Raw genomic sequence first — 27,382 nt, forward strand, 5'->3', positions numbered from 1 at the left:
AAAATTGCCAAGGGGTGCTTTGATACTTTTTTCGACGATTTTCAAAAATTAATATCTCTTAAACTAAAAGCGATTATAAACCAACGAATCACTGATTATGAAAGATTGGAACATTCTCTATCAGATGTAAAAATATAAAAATAATTATATTTCCTACAGTAAAAGGTCGAAAATCGCGACCGAAAGTGCTAAAAGTGACATTTCCTCAATTTTTGCCCATTTCCACCAAACGCGAATATCTCGTAAACTAAAGGAGATATTTAAGATCTGATCGCAGCGTCTTAATCTACGGCTATTTCTATCAGATAGGATAGTTAAAAGGGAAATCTGAGATGAAATTTTCATTCTTTAAGAAAAATTGCCATAAAGCCAGATACTTTTTCCACGATTTTCAAAAAAATTAATATCTCAAACCAAAAGCGATTGCAAACTAAACGAATCACTGATTATGAAAGATTGGAACATTCTATCAGATAAAAAATATAAAAATAATTATATTTCCTACAGTAAAAGTTATCGAAAAATCGCGTGACCGAAAGTGCTAAAAAGTGACATTTCAATTTTGCCCATTTTATTCAAAACGCGAATATCTCTGTAAACTAAAGGAGATATTTAAGATCCGATCGCAGCGTCTTAATCTACGGGCTATTTTCTATCAGATAGATATAAGTTAAAAGGGAAATCTGAGAGATGAAATTTCTATTCTTAAGAAAAATTGCTAAGGGGTGCTTGATAATTTTTCCACGATTTTCAAAAAATTAATATCTTCTTAAACTAAAAGCGATTGCGCAAACCAACGAATCACCGATTATGAAAGATTGAACATTCTCCGTACTGGCTGCAAACCGTGCGCGCTAGCAACGACGCGACAGTTTATGATAAGACAGCAATAGATGCGCAAAGCCAGTGCTTCGATGGCATGCAACCTTGAGCGCGAATCGCTTTGGCACGTTACCTGCGATCAAAACTAAACCAAGAAGCGCCAACAGGCGGCGTGAGGGGATCTCGTACATTGCATTCCACGCGGCGAATGCGATAAGAAAGTGTAAGTTGCGTTCAAAACAAACACAATTCTTGTGTCGAATGCCCACGTTTGCTGATAAATATAGAAATAAACAATACACATCCGTTTTAATATTTTAGTTCATAATTGTTCCATCTATGAATGATACAGATGGTAATCCAGCAATTTATATTATTAAAATTAATGTAATATTAAAATTCGATTTATCTATCTAATTCTAATTGCTTATTGCGAAAATTGAGGTAAGGTTGCTGTAGAAGTGACTCCCATTCTTTATTAGCTAAGCTAGTTAAATTGGAAATCTGAGAGAGTCCTGATGATGCACTCAGCGGCGAAACAATAGTAGATTCTTTACTCAAACCAAGTGCAAATAAACTATAAACGCTTTCAGTGAAAATACATTTATAGGTTAAAAATGTTGCACAACATTATCACCACAACCCAAATATTCTTGGATAGAGGTCATTCATAATTCAGGTGTATATTGATCGACAACAATGGGGAATGGCTAAATTAAAGATAAAAATAAATTAAAATTACTAAAAATCAAGTTAATTTTGTTAATCAGCAAGTCACTCACACCACAGTAATAGATTTAATAAATTTAATTTTGTGATTGTGTTGCGTAGCTTATTTGCAATCTAATTAATCACAATAATTATATAGGCATATTGCTCTAACTTCTAAACCCAAAAAATAAATTAATTTGATCAATGATTATGTTTAACATACGGCCTAGATTATCTTTTTCATTTAAGCAGCATGGCTATAAAATCAGAGCAACAATACGAGGATTTGTTACTGTTCCACGACCGAAAATGGAAAATCCAACATATTTGGTGCTTCAATATTTTCTGTTATTGTTCTTAGTGTCATTTTGCAATTGTTTGGTAACTGATTATATAAGCAATTAATTCTTTTAAATAATTGCCCAAATTTCCAGGAATGTTTAGAAAAACAAATTGTTAATAATGAGACGATTATCTGGTTTGCACCATCAAGACCATCAGTGGCGTCTTCTCCGCTCGACCCATACAAGCCCGTCTATTCACAACCAGTTTGTATCAACGAAAAAGGATTTGTTGCATTAAGGGTATGCAACTTCCTAACTGGCCAATTTGAAACACCACAACCCGAGTGTCGTAGTATTCAAAGGAATGAATCATGCATGGAAGGATATACATTAGCGAACCTACATAATGAACAATTCATTTGTTATTTATTGACCGACACTACACAGAAATATAACTCTTCAATGAAATGCCCAAACACCCAGTTATTGCAAACGGCATCTAAACAATGGTATGAACTTCTTAGTGGTACATATCCTATATGGTTACCATGGAAACGAAATGATGTGAATGGAGGAGTGGGCGATTTTGTAATGCCTTCGCTCTTCTATTACTATGCTTCATATATCGAGGAACCAATAGACTTATTAGAAGTATTCGACTCCACCAAAGACTTGCAAAATCAAACCTGTCTGTCATTGTACAAAAATCATTACAGCACAGACTGTAACTTACAGAGATACCATGTTTGCTTGCAAGAAGTGCTGTTAGAATACAACTTCACATACCCAGATTTCTGCAGCAAGAAAAATTCGGAATGTTTAACATCTCCTAAACCGTACTTGAATGGTATAACATGTATCTGCCCAAGCATGTGCCCAACCCCATCGACGCATCCATTAGCCAAACGTGACTGTGGCATAGGTATTGAAATAAATTCAGATGGCGTTCTCGTTTGGTCGGCCAACCAGCTTCAGGTCAACAACACGTTCTGGGTTCCGAGTTTAGCAGAGTTTCTTCTGGCCGACCCAAGTACATATTTTATAATATGGGTAAACATACAATCTCCTGGTTGGGCCATTTCAGAAATAGATCCGGGATGTACAATGTGCGAAACGTACTGGGAGTTGGAAAAACCCTCGATTCAATTATGGTACAACCCTCAGAATAATGAGTTTCTCGTTGATGTGAAGAATCCAGAAGGTATGTTTCAAATATCTGATGATTTTGGAATATTTTGTAACTCTCATGAAAATATGGGCGTTCTAAAATTGCGGTTTGAATCTAATAAAGAATGGATTTCTCCGGGGGTATGGCAATGTGAAATATTTTACATTGCCGACACTTCAAAAAGCATTTTAAGCAACAAGGTTTCTGTATTTGGACTAATAAAGTACTTAATTCTTCAAATAACATGCACTAAATTAATCTCGGAGTGTACTACGGAGGTGGAAGCAATCATTCATTACACGATTTTACCATTAACTCGGATGAATTTAGTTGTTGAAGACGAGGTCATTAAAATTGATCAAACTTACCAAATTAATATCGTATTAAACAAGTTTGACATCGAGAGGGAGATATTTGACAGAACAAAAGAAAAGTTTATAAATGAAGCCGAACATTTAAATCCGAGACTCTACAGCCTAAACTTCTGTGAAGCTTTCTCGGTGTCTCAAAATGGACATACGTTATATTTTGCGGAAACTCTTGTCAACAACGTGGCAACAACAAATTGCTCTGATGTGGACGGATATAGGGTAAAAATCACTTGCGTGGAAGATCATACCAACGGCGCCCGATTCTCGCCAGTACCAGAGTGTTACAGTTATGAAAGAAATCGTACCACAGACCTGGCTGATCTGGAAACATCTACTGCAGACCCTACCGAAATTCTAACAAATCTTACACAAATCGTGCAAGACAAAGAGTACCCTTTTAGCGCAGGGGACTTGAATAAAATTGCAAATATATTAAACAATGTTGTTGATTACGTAATAGAAGAAGATTTTCTAGAAACCATCAATGTAGTGATGGAAATAAATTGGAATATTTTAGAAGAAGCACAAACCGAATTCAATGCAACCGATTCAATCTTAGACAATATCGATAGTGTATTGTCGTCTTACAATTTAGAAGAAAACGAACAACAAATTGAATTTCCAAACATCGTGACTTTCATTATGAAAAATACATCTGAGTATCGAGGTATGGGATTAACAATGCAAAATGAAATCAAATCGATAAAAAAACTCACGATGGATGAACTCCTTGAATTGGAAAATTGGGAAGTTGTTGCATATATAAACTATACCTTGGAAAATATTGACGAAAATGAGATAAATACCGAAAGTGATTCAGAAACTACTTCGATTACACTATTTCAAAACTCTGTGTTGTTCAATGAACCACCAAACGGTACAAGCGACGAGCATGATGTGTACAAACGTGTTTTTGGAATCCTCGTGCCTGATGAATTATTTTTACAAACCGAGGTAGAAATTATTATAATATTCCCATCGCTTGAATCTTCAACTGTTAAAGAAGAATGTGCTCTGTGGCATTACGGTCATTTAATCAAAGGCAGTTGGTTGGCCAGCACAAATTCTAAGTCAGATTCGCACTGGAGCAAATACACGATCTGCAGTTACAACCACACCACCCATTTTGGACAACTGTTACTGACACATGAAATTCTCAACCCTCTGAGCGAACAAATTCTATCAGTGCTGACTTTAATCGAGTGTATCTTCTCCTGCCTTGGCATTCTTGCTATTTTCTTCACAGCTATCATCTTTCCTTCGTGGGGTTTAAATCATATTCGTATTTTGAACTTTTGCTTTGTATTGTTGCTGCAAACCGTGCTTCTTTTCATCAGTACTAATATAGCTGATGTAAGTTCCAACTCGACAGGATGTGTAGTGGTTGGAGTGATGTTGCATTTTATAGTTTTATCGCAATTTTGCTGGATGGTTGTGGTAGCCGAGAAACAATTACAGCTTTTTGTGGTCGTGTTCAATACTAGATCTTTTGATACCAAGTGGGTTATGTTGTTCACTTATGGTCTGCCGCTGATCATTGTTGCAATCACATTAGGGGTGGATGTGAATACTTATAGTAGGAATAGCGTGGAAGCTATAAATATCTGCTATCCTGAAGGAGGTGCTTTAATATTTTCCTTGCTAGTTCCAGGTCTCTTAGCAATCTTATGCAACGGTGGAATATATGCGTGGATCATTTATGTCTTGTATTTCAAGAAGGAGAAAGTTAAAAAGTCAAATGCCACCTCTGATCTTGTATTGAAACTACGCCTCTTTGGACAATTGTTCTTTACTTTAGGTATCACGTGGTGGTTTGGGTTATTAGCTTTCATCTTTGAGAGTTCAGTGATGATCTATTTATTTTCTATTACAACCTCCATGCAAGGATTTGTTATATTTTTGCTTGTTATTGTTGCCAATCAGAAAGTTCGGGTGATGTATAAAATTTGGTACGATTCTATTTTGAAACGATTTTGTGTAAAATAATACAAAGCATCTTATATTATATTCTCCCCAGCTGTATGACTATATGTATTAGAAAATATAAATATGTGGCTATTAAAAATTTTAGAGATAAATAAATATTTTACGCCAGATCACATACTTGTGCTCCTTCGCCAATGCATGAAGCAAAGGCGGCAAAATGTGGAATCCAGTATTGCTCGATAACGCTACCGAAAAGATGCGACCAAGGGCCACGAGCAAACAAGAAAGCATCTTCACCAGTCTCCCGAATGTCACACTTACCAACAGAAGGAATATCTTCCAGACTGGAGTACGAATCAGATTCATAAGATGATTTAGATGAGCTGGAGAATCTGAAAGAGCTATCATACGACGTATCTGAGGAAGTTCCTTCCGAAGTGGAAGATACATTTTCATCATAAATTTCAGCAATATCCGGATTCCTAGCAGCATAATCAGAAGTGAATATAATCAAAGTGTCTTCCTCGCTGGTCTGATCAATAGCAACCCTAACAGCCTTTATAATTTCAATTGTATTATCAATTTGTGCTTCAGCTGCATCCAATTCATTGCCAAACACACGTGGATTAGCATGTTGCACAAACAAAACATAACCTTCTTCCTCGTGTGGCCTGTGTAAGAGTTTAATGGCAACCTCAGTAAGATCGGCAATGCTGGGGTCTTCACAGGCGTTCAATGCCCCATCGTTGAAAAGACCCAAGATGTAATCTGTGTAGCGGCAGACCTCCCAAAGTTCATCCACGGTTTCAATATAGGCGTATTCTCCAGCAGAGCGCTTTGATCGTGCCCAATCCTTGACCAAATTACGACGATCCAACCTAGATCCACCTTCTTTATTAAAGGGAAGAAAGTTACTGCGGCCACCTCCCAGAATAACATTTAGATTTTTCCCTGTCTCGCTATGCATAAGTTGAGCAGCTACATCGGCGTTTCGGAAGTGTCCATGATGATATGGTAGGTCAGCATCGGACTCCCAGAAACCATTGCAGGTATGGGCATAGAGTGGAGCAACTGACGCACTGGTCACTGGAGATGTTGTAACTAGACCTGTTCTTTTACCGGAATTCTGAGCCCAGGCAGCGATTGAAGGAAGTTTGTAATCATAGGAATGCTCGAATTGATTCGGACAGTGATTCATTTCAGGTGAGACACCAATGGTGTTGCTGTTGGCTTTCACACCAGCGAAAAGGGCTGTAGCAGAGCAGGCAGGGTTTGCTTCAACACCATCAAAGCATTCAGTCTGGTAGAGTCAGAAATATTTAAATTTTTAACGATCAAACGTTGTTTAGGACTAAACTTACTTTGACTAAAGCAATGTCATAGAAATGCTTTTGCAGAAGACATTGGTTACCAGGGTACATCTTATTGTGACATTTAACATTAGAATATTTTCTGGCTTGTCTTACAGCCGAGAGTGGTGTGTTTTCAGCAACGAAAATGATTACGTTTTTAGCAATGTCTGTAATTTTAAAATTAGACTAAACTGTGATTAATAGAGATAAACATCATACTTGTATTTGGTTTCTTTTCCAAACGCGTAAAAATTGCCTCGGTTGCATAGTCAGCAAACAAATTATTGCCACAGTCATATCTTTCGCTATCGTCGTAATTCCTATAATTACCCATATGTTCAAAAACCTCTTCGATTATAATGTCATCCTCCAACCTGCCATCCATAAGTAATTCATTCTGTACTTCATCTTCTAAGATCCAGTCTCGTCTGGTGCTGACTATTTTGGAGTGAGTATGACCCACGTGGCCTAAGTAATGTATTAGTATTTTTGTATTTAATTATTTATTGTTTTATTTAATTCATACCGTAGGCTTCACTTTGCGAATTTAACAAAACTACAAAAAGTAGTGCCAGCAATGAAACCCTAACCATTTTTCACTGTTTTATTTTATATATAAAAGTATAAAAGAGAAGAAACGCTACAAAACTTGAATGATTTTTGGCATCGCATCGCGGGTTTAAATACCCATATTATCAAAATATTTATTCTCAACTTTATCATCAATTTCATTCACTGTTGGCTCAATTTTGAAATATTTTAATAGCCGAATAAATTTATTTGTGATCCGCAGACAGACGTTAAATATTAATTGGGAAGATTAATATTTTTGTTTTATCATGAAAATGGTTTATAAATTGAAAGAATTTTTTCATTCAGTTTCTTTCCATTGTTTCAGCCCGATCAAGTTATATTTCCAGGCAGACGAACGAAAAGTTGCCTAGTTTAAAATCGTAAATTATTTAGCAAGTTAATAATGAGCGCAAAAATCAAATTCAACGAAATATTGTAAAGAAATAAAATATATACTAGTAATCAAGATATCAAATAGTTATTAATTCTGAAAAATACCCTACGAATTTTAAAGACCCAGAAAATTTCTTGCAAATAAAAATGTATGGCGTTTATTGATAATCGCAACGACTTCTGGGTGATAGAGATACCATAATCATATAAATGATGCTCGAACAACATTCACTTAAGCGGTCTATACTTAGCAGGCTTGAGGCGCATCTCCAAGCCCACAAAACGAGACTTTAGTGGGTTGGGCGAAACGGGAGGCTCGTCGACTCGTCAGTCGCAACTCGCAGTCGTTGGACGGCTTTGCGCGCTCACGCCTCGCACAATCAAACGCATAAAACGAAAACTACCACAATCTAAACTGTTTTAAGTCAACTTAACGCAACATCAGTTAATTTTTTCTTTGAGTTCTCTTTCGTTTATTTCGAAGACAACATTATGGCAGGGTTTGTTGCGAGACAACTAACGCGATCACTGCGTCTTCATCCCGGCATTGCGCGGCAACTCTCAAACAGCGTGCAGCCACAATGCAACCAACGCCTCCACAACGACATGCATCCGAACGTGCTCAAGTCGGACTATCCGGACATCGTCGTACCTGAAATGCCCTTGCACGAATTCATGTTTGACCAAATCGCGCAGTATGGAAAGAAAATTTGTATTGTGAGTAATTATTTTTCATTTTTGTTTCTTCATTCTTAATTCATGTGTAATATCATTCTTCATACATAATAATATTGCTATGATTAAATTATTTAAATATTTTCTTTTTAATGAGTCTCGTTAAAACACCGTAAACAAACGAAACTTGTTCGCAATTTAATCTGATTATGTGTTGTAACACATTGTTCATGAAATTCATGTGCGAAATAATTACGCTCGTGTGGGTGTGCGTACAGCAATTTGATAATCGTGCTGTGACGCTCATAGCACATGGGGTTAAAGTCGACAGTTCATCATCTGACACTTATACGTTAAGGAGAGAACATCCTGATTAATCTTGCTATTTACTTCCCGAAAAATTATAAATAGAACCTAATAAAAAATTTGTTTGTACGGAAAACACATCACAAATAATTTTCAAGCACTACTTGAACTTTATAACTGTTTCATGATCACTTGCTAATAGATTTTTGAATTTGAAGTTCAATAGGACAACAATGCTAACTTAATTATTTGAAATCTTGTTTCATTTTCATATTACATGAATAAACAAATTTGCTTAATTCGTAATTAGTTGGATATATGAAACTGTAATTGTGTAACAGATGTGTAGCAGAGATTAAGTTGCGACAGTAAACAATTTTTGTTTACATTCACAGCAGTGGCCAGACCACACAGTAGAACAGTATCGTAAAATTTGCATATCTGTAGTAGAGTCACGGCGATAACAATGATTACTTCATGCCATAGTTTAACACATAATGACACATCATTTATTCCCGCTTCGATGTTATGAAAATATTTAAAAGATAAAATGTGATATTTTTTATAGGAATGCAGTGTAACGGGCCGTTCGTATTCGTATGATGATATGGTAAATAAATCGCGAAATTTCGGACGCGCCCTGCGTAAAAAACTGAAGATTCAACGGAATGATGTTATCTGCGTACTGCTGCCAAATGTGCCAGAGTTCCCTATCGCTGTGATGGGCACATTGGCGGGTGGAGGCGTTTTAACAACTATGAATCCAATTTACACTCCAGGTAAAATATGACACTATTATTGTATTTCAATTTTCGCAGTGGATATTTAAATATTTTATCTTATAAGTTGTGAAACGCGTAGAACTTGAACTTGCATTTGCACATTAGTAGGTCAATCAACTCTCGAAGTCAAAGTCACAGTTAACTGAAGAAGTCAAAGTCCAAAGTCTACAACTTTCATACCATCGTTTCAACGTTGATTAACTTGTACAAGTTATTCATTAGTCGATTCGCGTGTTTTTAAATGCATATGAATTGCTATAAAAAACACATGGAGCAAAACATGTGAACAGTTAACGCGAAACACATTCACATCGCGCATATTCTCGTATTTTTAAACTGCACGATCAAAACTTGTTTTCAAATGCTCCAATGTCTACTGAATATAGTAATATATATTTACATTCCAAGTTAAGGTGTCTGCCAGTGTCTCCAAAGAATTATATGTATTAAATCTTTACATGAGACGCACTGTGCCACACTGAAGTGTAAACAACTCGTTTAATAGATTTACGACTGTAAATTTGAATGTTTACCAATGTCTAGCTTCTTACCAAAAATATTGTCTGCCGATATCTAACGTACCTCAATAATATCAAACAACTTATCGTTTTGTAACGAGTGACAGATATAAATTGAATAACAATTTGTTGTATTGTGACTATAGATTATATGCAGACATGTTTGGGTCAATTATTTCTATTTTTAAATTGATTTTGAGCGAAAATAGAACCGAAGACGTCACGTGGTCAAAGTACATCGTTTTTTCGAGTAATTTGCTTATTTTAAAACCTGTTCCGCGTTAATTGAACTGTATTATTTAATTTAACGATCATAATATATAATCTAATTTTAATGTTTAATTTTTTAAGAGGAAATAACACGGCAACTGAATGACAGTGGGGCAAAAATTCTCATCACTCTATCTGAACTTTACCCGGTTGTTAAATCGGCAATCGGAACTTCAATGCCCGTGATTACTATCAACAACAAGGTAATTCAACATGCACGTCACGCACATACTCGACATAACTAACTAAATAATAATCATAAAACCCTACTAAATCATAACTGCAGGCAGTACGTGATTTTCATGTATTTGCAAGTAACAGCAATTATAGTTAATTTTGTTCAAGGTCTCTACTTTCAAAAATCGCGATAATGCAATAGATTTATTTTACTTCATAAACTGTAATGTTGTAAATTACAGCCGGAAACGCGTACACCGGAAGGCACTATCAGTTTCAACGAGCTTGCAGACAGTGTGATCGATCTACCGGATTTGCAAGACTTCGATATGAGCAGCATTGCGTTGATGCCTTACTCTAGCGGGACGACTGGAATGCCAAAAGGCGTGTGCCTCTCGCACAGAAATTTGCTCACTAATGTCATGCAGGTCCATGCTCCTGATATTAATATGTTAGAGCAGACACAAGGCGATAAGCAAGACATTGTGCCGGCCATCTTGCCGTTCTTCCACATCTACGGCTTCACTAGTCTTTCGTGTGCGTCGATGCACGTGGGAGCGAAAATCGTCACAATGACACAATTCATACCGGAATTATATGCGAAAGTTTTATTGCAACACAAGCCGACTGTGCTATTTGTGGTACCACCTATTGGTGAGTGAAGGTGATATTATCTCCTCTACTCTATGTTTGAAATTTTGAATTTTTTAGTTATATTCTTATATGCACATCCAATGATCACCAAGAAACACTTGGAAAGTGTTAGAGTGTCTATATCAGGGGCCGCACCTCTCGGCGCGTTGGATATTATCAAATTCCAACAGAAAGCTGATACTAACATTAAAGTTATTCAAGGTAATTTTTTCTTACTTACTAACTGCTAAATCTTCTACATTTTTTATCATTTAGGTTACGGATTATCAGAATCTTCCCCAGCAGTTTTCATCCAACCCCACCGTGAAAACACCCCTCATGGTTCCACAGGTAAGATATTACCGTCAACAATGGTGAAGATTCTCCCAGTAGATGACCCCAATGGCGAACCTCTTGGTCCCAATCAAACCGGCGAGTGCTACATCAAAGGCGGTAATGTAATGGAGCGTTATCACAATCGCCCTAAGGAGACAGAAGAAACCTTGATTGATGGCTGGCTGCGCACGGGAGATATGTTTTATTACGACGAGAACCGCAACTTTTTCGTTACGGATCGCATCAAGGAACTGATCAAAGTCAAAGGCTTGCAGGTGCCTCCAGCAGAATTAGAAGAGATCCTCAGGGACCATCCCGATGTGGGTGATGCTGCTGTCATTGGAATCCCGCATGTTATTTCCGGTGAAGTTCCACGAGCCTATGTTGTGCCCAAAGCTAACAAACAAATCAATATTGACGCACTCAATGAGTACGTGAATAAAAAAGTTGCAGAGTACAAGCGGCTTGAAGGAGGAATTGAAGTGATCCAAGCAGTTCCAAAGAATCCTTCGGGGAAGATACTGCGGAGGCAACTTAAGACGGCATATCTTGAAGCCAACAAATAATTATATACTTTACAAATCACGGAGAACACCGCTGATTATATATTGTGTACATAATTGCTTTTATTGTTAAGGTACTTCTTTTTCATCTAAGTTTTAGGGGAAGTTTTCTTGCTTATATTTTCCGAGATAAAACTTCAGCACTGTTTTTAAGAAATTGTTAAGATTTTCATACAAAATAAACGTAAGCAAATTATATTTTAGAGATCTGGTGACCTAGAAGTTCGTATTTTCCTTCCCCTAATTGGCAGTTCCCTCATAGTGTACTCACCATATATTAATTTTTAATATAAACCATAAAATATATGTAAACTGTATATAAATTTTGTTCCTAGTCAAAACAAAGAAAAAAAAAACTAAACATTACCTATTGCCCTAAGTGGGTATCACCTTTGGCATGTCTTGTACTGAATTTTGTTCCGTCGAGCACCCGCTGGAGGAAGCCACCGCCTCAGCGACATCCGGTGTGACTGCATTAAACGTTTGGTGTTTAATCAATTCCCTAAACTTACCATTCGCCAACGATAATAGCTCAGTATAGGAGCCTTGTTCGACAATCTCGCCGTTATCCAGCACGGCGATAGTATCGGCATTTTGTATCGTCGACAAACGATGTGCGATTGTTAACACCGTGCGGTTCTTCATTATTCGTTCAAGGGCTTCTTGGACTAGGAACTCTGACTGTGCATCTAAAGCACTGAAATAAATCGATGAGCTGTGGATTTACCCTTTTTAATATTTGTACACCAGATTGTTTTTACCTTGTAGCTTCATCCAACAACAAAATTGTGGGATTTTTAATCAGGGCACGTGCGATAGCTACACGTTGCTTTTGCCCCCACTCAACATTACCCCTCTTTCCCCTACAAGAGTATTGTAGCCTTCAGGAAGTTTGTTTACAAATTCCTCGACGTTTGCTTCCCTAGCAACTTGTAGGAACTGCTCGTCAGTTATAAGCTCTGGATTGTCAGCACCATATAAAATATTATCTTTAATGCTTGTTGTAAATAGAATAGGTTCCTGAACAAGCAAAACGGCCATTTATTATCTATAACAAAAAATTGTCTAGGGAACTATGGACTTACTTGACTGACAGTTCCAATATTCTTCCTCAACCAGTTAGGGTCCAAGTCTTTTATATTATTATCGTCGAGAATAACTTGACCGCCATCAGGATCGTAGAGTCGCAACAGCAAAGCTGCAATTGTCGACTTCCCGGATCCGCTAGGCCCTACCACTGCTACAGTACGCCCAGGTGATAATTTTAAATTTAAATTCTGAAATATATTGATATCTGGTCGTGAAGGATACGCGAATTTTATGCCCTTAAATTCAATTTGTCCCTGAGGCGTTTGTACTGGTGACAAACCACCTATAAATCGATTTACATGATTAAACATTCATGTAAATATAAATTATGTGTTGCGCTTAGCCACGGTTAAATAAATAAACCTTTAGACTTACCATGTATTGGTATACAAGGTTCACGATCAATCAATTCCCATAAACGTGACGCTGCGCCAATCGATTTGTTCAATTCTGAATAGAAACTCGACAATCCACCAACAGATACACCAATGTATGCGGCGTAAAGTAAAAACGAAGAAAGATTTCCCACTGTTATGGTCTGAGATGAAACCATAACACCACCATAATACAAAACTGAGATGATGATAATATTCCCGCTCAAACCAGTCTATAAAAACCCCTAATTACATAGCAAACATAAAATGAGTATTAAATAAATTACCATTCCATAGAAAAACGCTCGTGCTTTCGATTCCTTATATCCCATTGTAAGTACATTATCAATTTTACTTTTGTACAAGTCTACTTCCTTATTCTCCTGTCCAAAGGTCCGGACAGTACGTATATTTGAAATTTTTTCTTCGGATACTTGCGAGGCGTCTGCGAGTACGTCCTGGACATTTTTTGAAATTTTACGTACATAACGACCATACAGTACAGCTAAAGCAGCCACAGGCGGCACTATTGCAAGACCAACAAACGCTAATTCATAAGACATGTAAAACTAAAACAATATGATTTTAATTATGATTTATATCCGTCACTTGAATAATCAATCATCTACCATCATGCCTGTTCCAGCGAATACCATAATAGTTGATCGTAAGCCATCTGAGATGTTTTGCGACAAAGCCTGGCCCACGATTTGAGTGTCGGCTGATAACCTATTGACTAGTTCGCCGGTGGTGCGTTTGTCAAAGAAGCCTTGTTCTTGCTTAAGTATTGATGAAAAGACTTGCATCCGCAATCTTTGTGTCATTCTATAACCTAAACAATAATATTTCTAACATTATCAATAAAAACATTAAATGAATAGACAAATCAATATTTGTCCTTGATTTTTGTTCAAGATAATACAATATTGAACCAGAATAAATGTGAAACAGTACATTATAACAAAATTGTTTCTTCAAAGCAATTTTATCATTAATATTCCAGCAGCAAAAGTATGTTAATGATGAAAGTCAATATTTAACATACTCTTATCTAAAGCAAGGATTAAAATATGTAAACTCACCTACTGTTGACATAATGTACACGCGCCCAAAATTACAAATTGCCCCCACACAAAACACCCCCACAAGAATGCCACACACTGCATTAAGTTGGCTCCTGGCTTTCTCGCCATCACCAAGATTGTTGTAAATAATATCCAATACTTTTCCTAAACTGAATGGCACTGCCATTGACACTGAACTTGAAATAATTAACAACCCTACAGCCCCTGTGAATAATTCAACCACAATTATGAAAAGGTACAATTAAATAATTATTTATGGTGTATTTACCAGTCAATTTCCATTTTTCTTTCTTGGCGAGTGCAAACAATCTAGCATAGGCACTTTGCTTGTCATTCTTTGGAATTTTGATTTTGATGGGTGGTAAATCTGAGCTGTGTCTTCGGATGACGATCGTCGCTTTATTGTTGGTGTTCCCAATGTTTAGGGACACGTACGAGTTGGATTTGTCGTCCTTCTTCATGTTTCTGGCGAAATAACGTCTTGTTCCATTCAGCAGCTGCGATTTATTTGAGTCGATGTGTCGCACGGCGCGCACCAGGTTATGTCGGTGGTTGCGAAGGCAAGAACAAAGTAACATGTTTGTCACATAAGCGCCGGAGTTAATTGTTGAGATAAAAGCATTGACAAAGCAGCTGTGTCATTCACATCGTCCGCATGGTACGTCGCGCCCACCACCGCTGCTAGAAATTCGAATCAACAACAATATCGCTCGCGTGCACACGTTATGTAGTCATTATTTTTATCACTGGACAATTTCGAAATTTTCGTTCCCAGCCTTGAGAGTCGCTCGATTACAAACCATACAGTGGTGTATGTTTGGTTGCCTACCTAACAACAAACTAACATTTATTTATTTAAATTTAATTGTTGATTAATGCCTGCATTATTCTACATTTCATCGATGTATTCTGTATATTACAGACAAAAGCCGTTAAAATATGTAAATTTAATTATAATTTAACGCAAATAACCCAAATAATTTTTTCAAGGATCCTGAATCCTTTATTTTGTTTCATGTTTAAATGTTTTTATAAATAATCCAACATTAAACACACATGTGGACACATTTGGCCATCGGATAGCCAGCCGCTTTGCATATTTATGCGTCACAAAGTACAAAAGCAATGAACGACCGCGACGCGTCAATCCGGTTTAATCGGCCGGTTAATTAGATAGAAATATGTTTAGCATGAAGTTATTGTCTTTTTCATCCATATTGACCTCTTCAGCAGGTGTCACACAACGAATGTGGTAATTTACGCGTCGGAGGTGTTAACAATTTTATTTTCTCCGGCTGCTACGTCCGTTTTATCAGCGTTAGTGGCGCTAATCAATCGTTAAATTCTTCTGCACACAACAATCATGACGTCAATGATTTGTTTTTGATGTTTGTTTGCTAAATCTGCATAGCAACATTTTATTACATTTTTTAGTATTCGTCACTCTTATATGTTCATTTAGTAGTACATTACATTAATGCAAGCCTTATCAGTAGATATTAGAATACCTAGACTTGTACGTAAATGCGCGCAGATAATATTAGACATTTATCGATAATTAATGTTGTGCAATGTATGATCAATGATAATAAAAGTGATTGTATAACAGAATTTTAATATAAAATTTTGAAAAAATCGAAGAAATAATTTTTTTACTTTTAAATTTATTGCCAAAATGCAAAGAAATTTTTCCTTTCAAAAATATTTTCAAATTTGCACTTCTTGAATACCATGCAGAGATAGCGGTCAATGCGATCATTCTTGACGTAGTCGATGATGGACACGATGAAAACACACGCCGTGAACTCCTACCGCATCTATAGCCTGCGCCTACTTTTTGCTTTCCGCCGCGTGCGGCCCGAGTTCAGTAGCAAAGCGACCGTCAATCGCGCTTGCCGACTCAAAATCGACGCGCTTGCTATCACTTACAAAGTTGACAGTGCGACGTGCACAATCGAAAGGGAGTGCGACAACGACAACTCAAGATGTCACCGCAAAGTATACACAAGAACTTAATTTAGTATTAAATACATTTGACGTTTGAAAAGTGAGTGAAAAGTGTTTATTATTTCAATAATTGGTAAGTTATTTTAATTTTGCATCATTGTTTTGACGCGCTTGCCGATTGTTTTGTAACTTTAGCGCAGTTATCGCTAACAATTCGCGAAATGCGCTTACGCGGCGCGAATGGCTCTGACCGAGTTTGCGAATCACGATGCGCGATTCCAAGGAAGGATACTATTGTTTCGACGACAGAAAGTTACATCGTGTTCGATTAAATAAAAGCGCAATAATAAAACGAGTTTTTTTTTTGTTGTTATACCAAGAGAAATTGTCATTGTTGCGTTGTGTTGATACGCACATTGCACTCGAAACAGGTTTTAATTGATGTTTAATTAATTAATAATTGTTCGGAGGCGCGCGGCGTGCTGATCTCGTGGCTCATGCACTCGAATCAATTTGTAAATTCACGAATTAGATCATGACCGGACATTTCGCACGCGTTCGAAGCGTGATGTTCCCATTTAGAGAGCGATCGGCGGAAATATAATCGTTTCGCGAGCATTGACACACATCGACAACCAAAACAAATAAATTTCAATGAAATATCGATTGGAATCGCAAAATGAAAACATGTGTATCATTTTATCAACCTAAATTAAACTTAAAATTAAAATTCTTTGAAAAAACATAAAATTCGTGATTTTCTTTTTAATTATTTTTTGGCAAATTGTCACTAAATGCAGACATTCTTCGAAAATTGTTTCTTTTGCACCAGATTCGAGTTATTTATAATTATTTAAAAGTTTTGGTGGAGGACTAAACCAAATTAGGTTCAAATCCTGCACATGTTCCGTGCTTTGTGCTATATTTATCAGAAACAGATGAGAAAGTAAACAAAGACGATGCTCACCAGCTGAATTCTAATTCAGGCCGCCACTGGTCGTCAGGAGAACCGGTTGCTGCTACTATAATTTCAAATCGACGGCGGGCATAATTGCCGCAAGGGGACGGAGTGGAAATATCGAATTAAAGGCCCTTTTCTTTTGCGTCTTTTACCCTTGCCCTTGCCATGGTTGTGCTCCGGTCTTGAACTGTTGAAACCGCTGGCCTCCTCAGCGTGGCGTAGACAAAGGGACGACCCGGCGAACGCAACAAAGGGAATTATTTTTACCTGACTACCGAGCCAAACTCAGCGAAACACACTTGTATAGAAACAGCTGAAACACGTGAAAAACCCAGTTATACCTTTAAACATTTAAAAATTTTAAAATTAAACTAAAAAATACGAACGCTGAAGTTTTGGTTTTGGTTCAATGGTGAATAATGTGTAATGTTCCATTGTTTGTCGCATTCAATGGCGTCCGTGATGGTTATTTGTTAGAAGACATTGAATTCCAGACTTGTCGTATTCAAGTGATAAATAGTTTTACGTGCTTCGAATTATAACAAGTCCTCAACACATAACAACAAATGATGTAATCTTTAGTTGTCTCAAAGTTTGTTTAATATGAAATTATGTCTCATTTTTGGATAAAATCTAAATGAAATTTGGTGTCATTGTATGTACTTGTATCTAAGTTTGTTTTGAATTTGTTGATTCAGAATTTATGCAATGGAAAACATTGAAACTTTTGTTCGATGCGCTTTAATGTACAAGTACACTACACGCGTTGCAATAAAACTTTATGTATGCGCACGTTTATTGGAATATGTTCCTACTTACGAGGAAGTTAACGACGCTACGTCACCGCAAAGAGTGTCTATGTCTACATCCAACATTATCATTGTTTTTATTTTTAAACTCGCCACGCCTAAAGTGTAATCAATATTATAGAATAATCTGATAGGCTTTAGCCATCGACACACGTTCCGAAACCCGTGCTAGAAATGATGTAATACACATTCTAATCAAATTAGTGCGCATTTTTGCAATTATAATAAATTATACTACAATTAGCAACTCACATGCTACTTGTCATGCCACTGACGAAATTTTCACACTTCTTTAGAATGAAATCTGTTTGAATAAATTTAGGCCCATCAATAAAAACTTCAAGGTTTGCTATAAAGTCCAGACAATTTATAACTGTGTAAATGAAAAATAAATAATTATGATGATTGCAGATAGTAATACTAAGTAACATTAACTTTGTTACGATACAGTAAAGACACTAAAACGCTCTGTAATGTTTCCTTGAACTTTCTATAAACTAATATAATTAATTCATGCCTTAAAAACATTTTTCTATAAAATTCGCTACAAATACGTTTTATTAACTTGTTTTTGTAACTCAGAAAGTAAAAATTAAACGCATTAAACCTCGTTAAAACTAATTTTTGACCACAACGATAAACATTTCAATAAAATGTTTTATTTACAGTTTAAGTTGGTGTTTGTTTAACCAGCGGATATCTCTTAATGATATATTTATGATTATAATTAGTCACGCATCCTCTTTGATAACATCGGTCAAATAAGCAAACACAATACACTTTTATCACCAAAATGAGTAAGTAAACGTTGAAAACAGTCGGTTAAGCACCGAATGGTTTTAAAAATTCAAGGAATTTCTTAATAGCGTTGTTTATTGCTATTATTTCTTTCTTTTATGTCATGATATCTCAAAAGAATGTAGGGCATAGTGTAAATTTTAGGGGTATGTAAGTGGGTGAATCCTGGATGTGAATTTAATCAAGTATTTTTCGCTCTTCATGTATTTGCTTTTCGTTCGTCGTATTTTCGTCATTCTCCATACGAGACTGAATCTATTTTCGTCGTATTGGGCATAAATAAAGTAAAGTCAAGTAAACCCAACCAAATGCACTAACACGCAGACAAAAGAAGAGCAAAACGAAGAAAAGTAAATTTGTGGTTTGTTGACTTTAGACTTTCAAAGCATTTCCATCAATATTTTGCAGTCAGAAATAACCGAACATTTAACTGCTCTGTGCATACGAGTACATATTTAAAATGGAGCTTAATGCGGGCCTGTGTAATGCTTGAGAGAGCAACGAGTATGCAAATATTCCCGCTTGCGTGATCAGCTGTTCTCCCGGCTGGCGATCACGTCCTGCTCGCGTGCGCCCGCCGGTCACGTGAGCGCCCCCGCAGGATCGATGCGGCGCGGGTCGGTGCCGCGCGCTTCTTCTTGCGCAAAGCGGGCGACCCCGCGAGCTGAGGCGAGAACAAGACCACGATTCACAGCCGCGATCAGTTGGATCAGTTCGTCAGTTGTTCGAGAGCGCAGCGCAAGATCGCGCCGCGTGAGATGAGTACGTATAACCGCACATACAATATTTACACATATTTTATTAGTAATCTAAACGCTAATAGCTATAATTCAATTCAAAATCAGCATGTGACTACGTCTAGTTTTTATTTCAACTGAAATTTGCTCTGTTTTTGACTTGAGCTTATTTGTTTCTTTGTTAGAAGAAGTAGGAAAATTTTGGTGGCGTAGTTTTAATATTTTACTTGATTAATTTTAATTTCTGTTTGAAATTCGTTAGTTTTATGTATTTGGACTTGAAAATGTATCAAATTGTATTCTGTTGAAATATAGACATTAAACTATGATTTCTGTGCGTTATTTGCGAGAATTGTGACTTGAATATTTTGAAAATTGGCTGCAAATCTGATGGAAAAGCTCGGAATTGCGCGCGCGCGATGTTAGGGGGAACGAATGTGTGCCGGACGGAATTTTCCATTGTCGGAGGTATCGAATTATTATGTGCACCAAATACGCTGTGCGCATGACGTTTCACCTTGAACTTGAAGAGGGTGGATGACGCGCGGGCTCCGCGAAGGGTTGAAGCCACTCGGGTAGCTAACAACCTAGATACATGCATTCGGACGGGTCAAAGGACTCTAAGCAACGAAAAAATCGTTAATTTGTTCAATTTTTCCCAAGAAAAAGTTTATATCACAACTAGAGGTCGTTAGAATCGCGAATTTTCTTGATCGCCATGTTTTTTTGAACTAAAAGTTTCCAAACTATGAAAAAACAAGTCATTAACGTCTTTCTTTCGCCTCGGCGTAGGCGAAAATTCAACGAACTTAGTACCACAAATTTTGTAAATTAATTTTCTACTTTTTGCTCAGTTTTTTCTTTTGTTTTGCGCCTTAAACCGAAAAACTAGCAAAAACTTTTCCGTTTTGGCTCGGTTCCAAAAAACGAGTCTTGGCTCAGTCTTTGGATGGAATCTTGGCCCGTCGAGTGTCAATGCCAGATAAAAAACATGAATACTTAAACCCAAACACTAAAACGTGTGTAGGTGTGATTTGTAGGTGTTTGGCACGCGGCGCAGTAGTGAGTTATAGTTTTATTTATGTGAACTAGACTATTACAATGAAAATTTCCACTCGACAATGTGTCAGCGGTAATCAGGTGTGTTGTTTATTAAACATTGATTGTTTCGTTTGATTGTTTGAGATTCGCGCGTCCTTGGCGAGTAAATAGTAGGTATGATAAGTCACCAATGTATAATCTACTTGACACAGATTACAAAAAACACTAAAATCAGTCATTATAGTTTTTCATTTTTGAAATTGAATAATTGGCTACAAATTCGTCGGCGTACGAAAACATTCATCTCGGTCAATGTTTATTATTTGGCGCGTGCGGTGTGCTTCTTTTGATTACACTGAAATTGATTTTCCTAAGTCTATTTATTAAACATGCGTGCTTGTTTTTAGATAATGTTGACATTAACATAATTGCTTACAAACCGATATCCATGACTAAACGATAATAATCCGAAGAGAATTGATTATTAGTTATTGTAGGAATGCGGGTATAAGTTTTATTCAGATGAATCATATTCACTTATATGTGAGACGCCAACACATGATGATGTTGGTTCATTGCTCTTTGATTAAAGCTTTTATCAGACTGTAAGGCTGAGTTGCACAATTTATTACATATAATATATGAATGTTGAGATATGATAATTTTACAACTTTGTTATCGTCAATATAACATTGCACCGAGAATCATTTATTTAACTGATCAATGATGATTGATTATGTTTAGCAACGTGATGCTTACGCTATTGTTTCTACTTACACTTTATTCCTACGTTGATTTTTTCTATTTGAACTTTTTATTTTAAATCTTCGAAATTCGCACGCACACTACTGAGAAATTTAAGGTTAGAAATGCTGTGTCACGCGGCAAAAACCAAGTGCTGACGCGCTGCTGCTGCGCATGCTTTGATTGCAACGAAGGCAAATGAAGGCAACTTTAGTCACGGCTTTGGCCGTACAAATTTAAAATACCACTTTTTGTGTCTCAAAACCGGGGAAAACAGGCGCTGGAAGTAGAAAAAAATGATTTATTAATGAACCATGATTTAATTTGATGCGCTTGATAAATTAGGTCAAAAACACTTGAATCCTGGTTCAATTATTAATCATTTGCATTGACGCACTCGTTCGCTCGGATTACGACGATTATTGAGCCGAGAACGAAATGAATTGTTTGCGCTTTTTTATGTAGTCTGAAGCAAAGAGATAAACCACGACATCGATCCGACGTCAGTCTCGTCGAGTCTGTGCTTTCATTATCTAGGTCATTATTACACTCGTAATCATATTTTTTCATATCAATAGACATGTGATTAATTGTAGAACACAAAAACCTAAATCAGTTTTATTGATTGTTGTAGATGTTTAATGAAATTCTGGTTTTATTGCAGGTTGGTCGGCACAATGCTTGTCGAACAAAAGAAAATGGTTCCTCCCGATGGGGGATGGGGGTGGGTTGCCGTCATAGGGGTTAGCATAGTCAACGTAAGTATCCAATCATAAAATCAACAAACAAACTATTTTGTACCATTCGGTATCACCCCAAAAAGCAAACATATTTAAATCCTATTATTGTTATAATATTGCAATCAGGGAAAATATATAATTTGTAATTTATATTAATGGTTTGGATTCGGCTGGTCAAAGTTCAATTGAAAATTTCCACTTACTTCTAGTGACTCACATAATAAATGAATCAAAGTACAACAAAATACTTGGGAACGTGTACTGAATTGATTTTTAGCCACTCAACTACGTCATTGATTAAACATAACTCGAATCTTTATATAAATAGCATTTGATGAGTGCCCTACAGCTGATTTCTTACTTAGGAGATGATAAAATTACAATTTTTAAAGTTTTACTTTTTGTATATTTCAGTTATGTACGAGATCAATAGAACCATCATTCGGTCTGCTCTTTGGCGATCTCCTGGCAGACCTGGGTGTCTACACCACTGGCTCAGCGCTGATTATGAGCACTTTGGACGCGCTGATTAATTTTTCCGGCCTCTTCGTCGGCCCGCTAATCCGTGCCTTTTCCTATCGCAAGGTCTCCCTTGTCGGATCCATGCTTTGTGGCATCGGCCTCATCGCCACTTATCCTGCCAACAGCATGGCACACATCTTAATCACATACAGTATTATCAACGGTAAGTTAATCGTAAACAACACCACTAGTAAAAATTCTTATAAGTTGAGATAGTTTAAGTGCACTGCGGGTGTCGCTGCAGGCATTGGTTGCGACACGCCTGCATTGATCGATCCGCCAGTCGCTTCCTGAATAGGGATAAAAGCCTGCATTGCACATTACATATAGATGAAATAAATTGTAATGATTTTCTCTAGGACTCGGAGTTGGACTGACTGCATCTTCGACGTTTGTCGCATTGAATCACTACTTTGTGAATAAGCGTGGTCAAGCAGTGGGCTTTTCTCTCGCGGGTACCGCATTGGGAATGATGCTTATGCCGCAGGCAGTGAGTTTGCTTCTCAACGAGTACAAGTTCCGTGGCACCATCTTGATTATTGGCGCAGTGGCGTTAAATGGTCTTGTAGGATCTATGCTGCTTCAACCAGCAAAATGGCATTTCATCGAAAAGCCCGTCGATCCTGAAGAAGGCACTTATCATCAGGTAATATCATATTAATCTAATAAATATATGTTTCCTTCCATGACACATCCTTTGCTTGTAATGTTAACACAATGTTATTGTTGGTGTTGTAAAGCTGGCAGGAATATCCTTCTATTTCTCATCAACTGAGGTATTAATAAATTTAAATAAGTTTCGTTGTTTATGGATTGTTTGTGTGACTTTGAAAGTTTAATTGAATTTGTGCGTTTTGTCAACAGGAAATGGAGACGATCAAAGAGACCGACGACGAGGAGAGTGAACTCCACGAAGACCAGACTCTCATCAAGAACAAAACCGTCAAAGCGCTAGAAGACTTCGAAAAGCAATCGTCTGTAAATCTTCCCAATCTGACGCGCAAGTCGACCTTCCCAAGAAACTTTTCTACAATGAGTTTCGTCTCCAAGCAGCGCCGCAGGGACTCCAAAGAATCAATAATGTCCAGCTACTCTCGGCTTGACTTTACTGGTTCAAGTTTACAACTCCAACTTCAAGTAATTTTTGTTTTTATCATCTGTATTAATAATATTTTTAACTGATTGTTTTTAGGTTGATGCGGAAAGAAGACCGTCAACATATTCACAAGTTGGTGGTGATGGTTTACATATGCGTAGAAACATGAGTTATCCTGGAGTTCAATTAAATTCACAGAGTAAAGTTTTTCGGGAGTTCTCGCTACCCAAAGACCCAATAAAAGTACCCGAGGAAAAGAAAGTCTCGATATGGATGAAGATAGTAACGGTTATGGACTTAGATCTTTTGAAAGACCCGGTTTTCTTGAATCTTATTTTTGGATTGTCGATCTTCTACGTGGCCGAACAGAATTTCAAACTGGTGACGCCATTCTTTCTCGCCAAACTGAACTTCGGGCAAAGCACGGTTGCCTGGTTCCTTTCCGTCCAGGCATTTACGGATATCATTGCTCGTTTGGTCCTGCCACCCATCTGCGACCGAGTCAACATCACCAAAAGAACACTCTTCATGACTGGCATTTTTATTTTGAGCATTTGTCGTTCAAGTAAGTTCACTTTTTAATTCATACAAACAGAATAACCAATGATGATAAATGACATCGTTGTAATAATTACAGAATAAACACATTGGTTATTCTAATATTAACAATAACCAAGTCTCTTACAGCCCTTGCTCTTGCTCGACCAACTGAGATCCTGCGTTGTGTTGCGTTTCGTTTTAGTTATAGTTCATTAAGTTTCTGTTACATAGTTTACAACAGTCTTCAAACTCAAAATGTCAAATACACGGGCTTCATGTTAATTTCCTATTTTCTTCTTTTTAATATCTGTTCTCGTTGAAAAACAATTATGATTTATTATGGTCATGTATATTCTAATATCTTATGACTTTTTGTTGGCAGCCAAAGGAGCCTTAACTAGGTAAACACACACTACCGAATAATAGAGTTGTAAGCTTATCCAGTAAGAAACAGGTCAAAGTGAATATTTACGTTTTATTTCTGATTTTTCCTTTATAAAAATTGCATTTAAAGACCAAAGAATCCAAGAGGGTGAGACGCGCGCACACAGCTGGAAGGATACCTCACTTCTTTTGCAAGTCCTTTATTGATTAATTCATTACGAATTCTATGGAAGATTAGTTTTATCATTTCGTTACGTCAGTCAGTCATGAACGTGAGCGAGCTTTTTCGTTTTGAGACGCACTTATACGAGCCAGGCCCCGTCACCTTCCCAAAATCAATCTAATTTATGTCTCTATTGTTCGCAGTCCTGGCGGAACAGGTTGAATTCAAGTGGATTATGGTATGGATGGTCATTTGCGGCTTCTTCCGTGGTGCCGCTTTGATCAACTTTACCATTACTATCTCTGAGTACTCCACGCTTGAGAAACTGCCGGCTGCATTCGGTCTGCACATGGTGGGCAAAGGACTTTTTGTTGTCACTTTTGGACCAATTCTAGGTAAGCCCCATGAACGAAATTCATAAAAAAAACATTCTGACGAATAATTTATTCAATTACAGGCATTATTCGTGATTCCACCGACAGTTATCCGATCTGCCTCCACTCGCAAACGTTTCTCATCATGATGTGCGTGCTGGCCTGGAGCATCGAATACATTTACTGGTATTGGAAGTCCAGATCGAACGAGGAAACAGATTCCGATACCACCACATGACAAACGGACATTTAGACGATACGTTTGTTCAATACATACAAAAAAATCCTTAGAATTAATACGAATCAAAACGAAAAGTATTAATGAAAAGCAAATTAAATTTAAATAAACACAAAATGGATGAATTGTAGTTGAATAGCAAACAGTTTGTAGAGGAAACGTCAATGTGAGATGTATATCTAACGAAGTCGGTGATTATTCATTTCGATTACTTGATCAAGCTATCTAGAGGCTAGTGAATAATAGTAATTGTAACCAGAGGTAACATATATTTATATAATTAACGAAAAGTAACTTGATTTTGTTCCAAACACAAACACACCTTCTAGATATCATTGTGTTGATTGTGTTCTGCGTTTGAGAGAGAGTGTTGATACAGGCAATTGGAGATGTAAACGTGGCCAAAAACAAACATTTACGAACTAGCATACGAAATATACTGATGGAATACGTAAAGAACAAGCGTTGATATTGAACGCTTGTTCTTTAGGTGTACCTATTTGACTCCAAAACGTATATTAATGTATCAGCATCAGGGTAAAATCATACAACAACTATCAACTAGTATTATGTATTTTGTACACCGAGTGTTCGGACACCGGGCGTTAAGCAAACCAGTGTTACATGCCCACATGCATCATGTCCTGCGTTATAAATCGAATTTCACGAGATTCACTCAATTTACCATTAAGTTAGATGAACAATTGTTAATTTAAGTAGTTTGAACAGGGTCATAATGATGAGGTACCCGATTCGATTTGGTTTTTACGTGTTTGATTCTTGTTTCGTGACACTAAACAATTTGGAAACCTTTTTGCACTTTCAACGTGTGATATTAAGCAGCTGTTTTACAAGACTGAATCTGTGAGAAAGTGTTCTAATAATGAAATATAAACAAACAAAAATGTATACATATTATTAAAATATTATATCTATCTACATAATATTACTTGATGATGAGAAAAGATGAAAAACAGTTTGATTCATAACCGAGAAGGTGAAATAAATTGCAGCAAGTAATTTCAAAATGAACAAAATTGAAGGATTGTGACGAGATATATTGAAATATATATGTAAAATGTACCTAAATATTTTTAGCAGTTTTCATTGTATATAGTCTTTACTTTACAATCCCGACTCGATAACAATATTCTACCCTGTTAGTGTAAGTGATGATTGTATTATAGAATTAATCGACGTAATGAGATGAGAATGATGAACGAAACGACTATTGTTATAGCGTGTAGGGTGTCCTAACGTTTTAATTTGTTGACTGCATGTTCCAATAATTGTCGACCGATATCACTGTTTTAAGATAGGAAGGTTTTGCGATTGATTGCAATTGCACACGAGTTTGTTTCTCAATGTGTATTGTAGTGACTATGTTTTCAGACAAATTGAATTGTTATTGACGAGTTTTAACAATGTGTATTATAAACATAAAAACAGAATAAAATATTTGTACTGTCCAAGAATATGACTATTCAATCTTGCAATTTACAATTTATTTAAAGTTCCAATCAAATTCTAAAGAATTGTTCCACTAAAACACTTAATTTTCAACTTGTGTACTAATAACACATGTAAACAATAGTAGTAATCTACGTTCTACGTATTAATTACGTGTCTTAAAACACAGAAACTCTTAAAGAATTAAAATCCATAAAACTCGAACCAAAAGTCATCAATTAGAGTCATCAGTTAAATGTCCAATTAAACCTGATCATGAAAAACAATTTCCTTCGTTTTGCAACGCAAATCTAAAAATACAACCAATTTCTTAGATCCCAGCACCGCCAACCACAATTCAATCAATTAGGAAGTGATCCATTTACTTATTTTCTCATTACGCACAACAACATTCATACTTTTCCGGTATT

At 36.7% G+C, this 27,382-nt stretch overlaps 6 protein-coding genes across 11 annotated transcripts in view; 3 read left to right on the forward strand and 3 right to left on the reverse strand.

Annotated features, from left to right (window-relative positions):
* Positions 1-27,382, reverse strand: part of LOC135791660 (membrane-bound alkaline phosphatase-like) — a 44,516-nt gene that overhangs the window by 3,969 nt on the left and 13,165 nt on the right. The window lies entirely within an intron of this gene.
* LOC135792761 (uncharacterized) lies at positions 902-5,452 on the forward strand. The gene is made up of 3 exons (XM_065303467.1): positions 902-1,045; positions 1,783-1,914; positions 1,968-5,452. Exons 2-3 carry the CDS (start codon positions 1,843-1,845, stop codon positions 5,340-5,342), a joined length of 3,447 nt encoding a protein of 1,148 aa, XP_065159539.1. The 5' UTR covers positions 902-1,045; positions 1,783-1,842; the 3' UTR covers positions 5,343-5,452.
* On the reverse strand, positions 5,290-11,239 carry LOC135792766 (alkaline phosphatase, tissue-nonspecific isozyme-like). The gene is made up of 4 exons (XM_065303476.1): positions 11,203-11,239; positions 6,854-7,102; positions 6,644-6,801; positions 5,290-6,582 (listed from the first exon to the last, which is right to left on the reverse strand). The coding sequence occupies exons 1-4, from the start codon at positions 11,231-11,233 to the stop codon at positions 5,443-5,445; spliced, it is 1,578 nt and encodes a 525-aa protein (XP_065159548.1). The 5' UTR covers positions 11,234-11,239; the 3' UTR covers positions 5,290-5,442.
* LOC135792765 (uncharacterized) lies at positions 7,912-12,058 on the forward strand. Its single transcript, XM_065303475.1, has 6 exons — positions 7,912-8,317; positions 9,150-9,360; positions 10,233-10,354; positions 10,571-10,982; positions 11,040-11,183; positions 11,238-12,058. The coding sequence occupies exons 1-6, from the start codon at positions 8,093-8,095 to the stop codon at positions 11,861-11,863; spliced, it is 1,740 nt and encodes a 579-aa protein (XP_065159547.1). The 5' UTR covers positions 7,912-8,092; the 3' UTR covers positions 11,864-12,058.
* LOC135792762 (ATP-binding cassette sub-family B member 10, mitochondrial) lies at positions 11,847-15,205 on the reverse strand. Its single transcript, XM_065303468.1, is given in 9 exon segments — positions 11,847-12,557; positions 12,622-12,694; positions 12,697-12,880; positions 12,946-13,232; positions 13,325-13,556; positions 13,611-13,892; positions 13,953-14,155; positions 14,406-14,612; positions 14,677-15,205. Coding segments are annotated over 9 exon segments (2,100 nt in total). The 5' UTR covers positions 14,987-15,205; the 3' UTR covers positions 11,847-12,235.
* LOC135792763 (monocarboxylate transporter 9) lies at positions 16,263-26,977 on the forward strand. 5 transcript variants are annotated; one of them, XM_065303471.1, is made up of 9 exons: positions 16,263-16,488; positions 22,110-22,203; positions 22,600-22,870; positions 23,067-23,353; positions 23,448-23,483; positions 23,572-23,844; positions 23,900-24,368; positions 25,094-25,285; positions 25,348-26,977. In XM_065303471.1, exons 2-9 carry the CDS (start codon positions 22,123-22,125, stop codon positions 25,500-25,502), a joined length of 1,764 nt encoding a protein of 587 aa, XP_065159543.1. In that variant the 5' UTR covers positions 16,263-16,488; positions 22,110-22,122; the 3' UTR covers positions 25,503-26,977. The 5 variants fall into 5 exon arrangements, with proteins under 5 accessions (XP_065159543.1, XP_065159546.1, XP_065159542.1 ...); XM_065303474.1 differs by lacking the exons at positions 16,263-16,488; positions 25,348-26,977 and adding exons at positions 19,552-19,685; positions 24,726-24,744 and having other exon boundaries at positions 25,094-25,248; XM_065303470.1 differs by lacking the exon at positions 16,263-16,488 and adding an exon at positions 19,553-19,685.

Source organism: Atheta coriaria, unplaced genomic scaffold (genome assembly GCF_025399875.1).
Source record: "Atheta coriaria isolate IRGN ID8LTWV9N9 unplaced genomic scaffold, Caltech_Dcor_3.1 hic_scaffold_5_pilon, whole genome shotgun sequence".
Classification (NCBI taxonomy): Eukaryota; Metazoa; Arthropoda; class Insecta; order Coleoptera; family Staphylinidae; genus Dalotia; species Dalotia coriaria.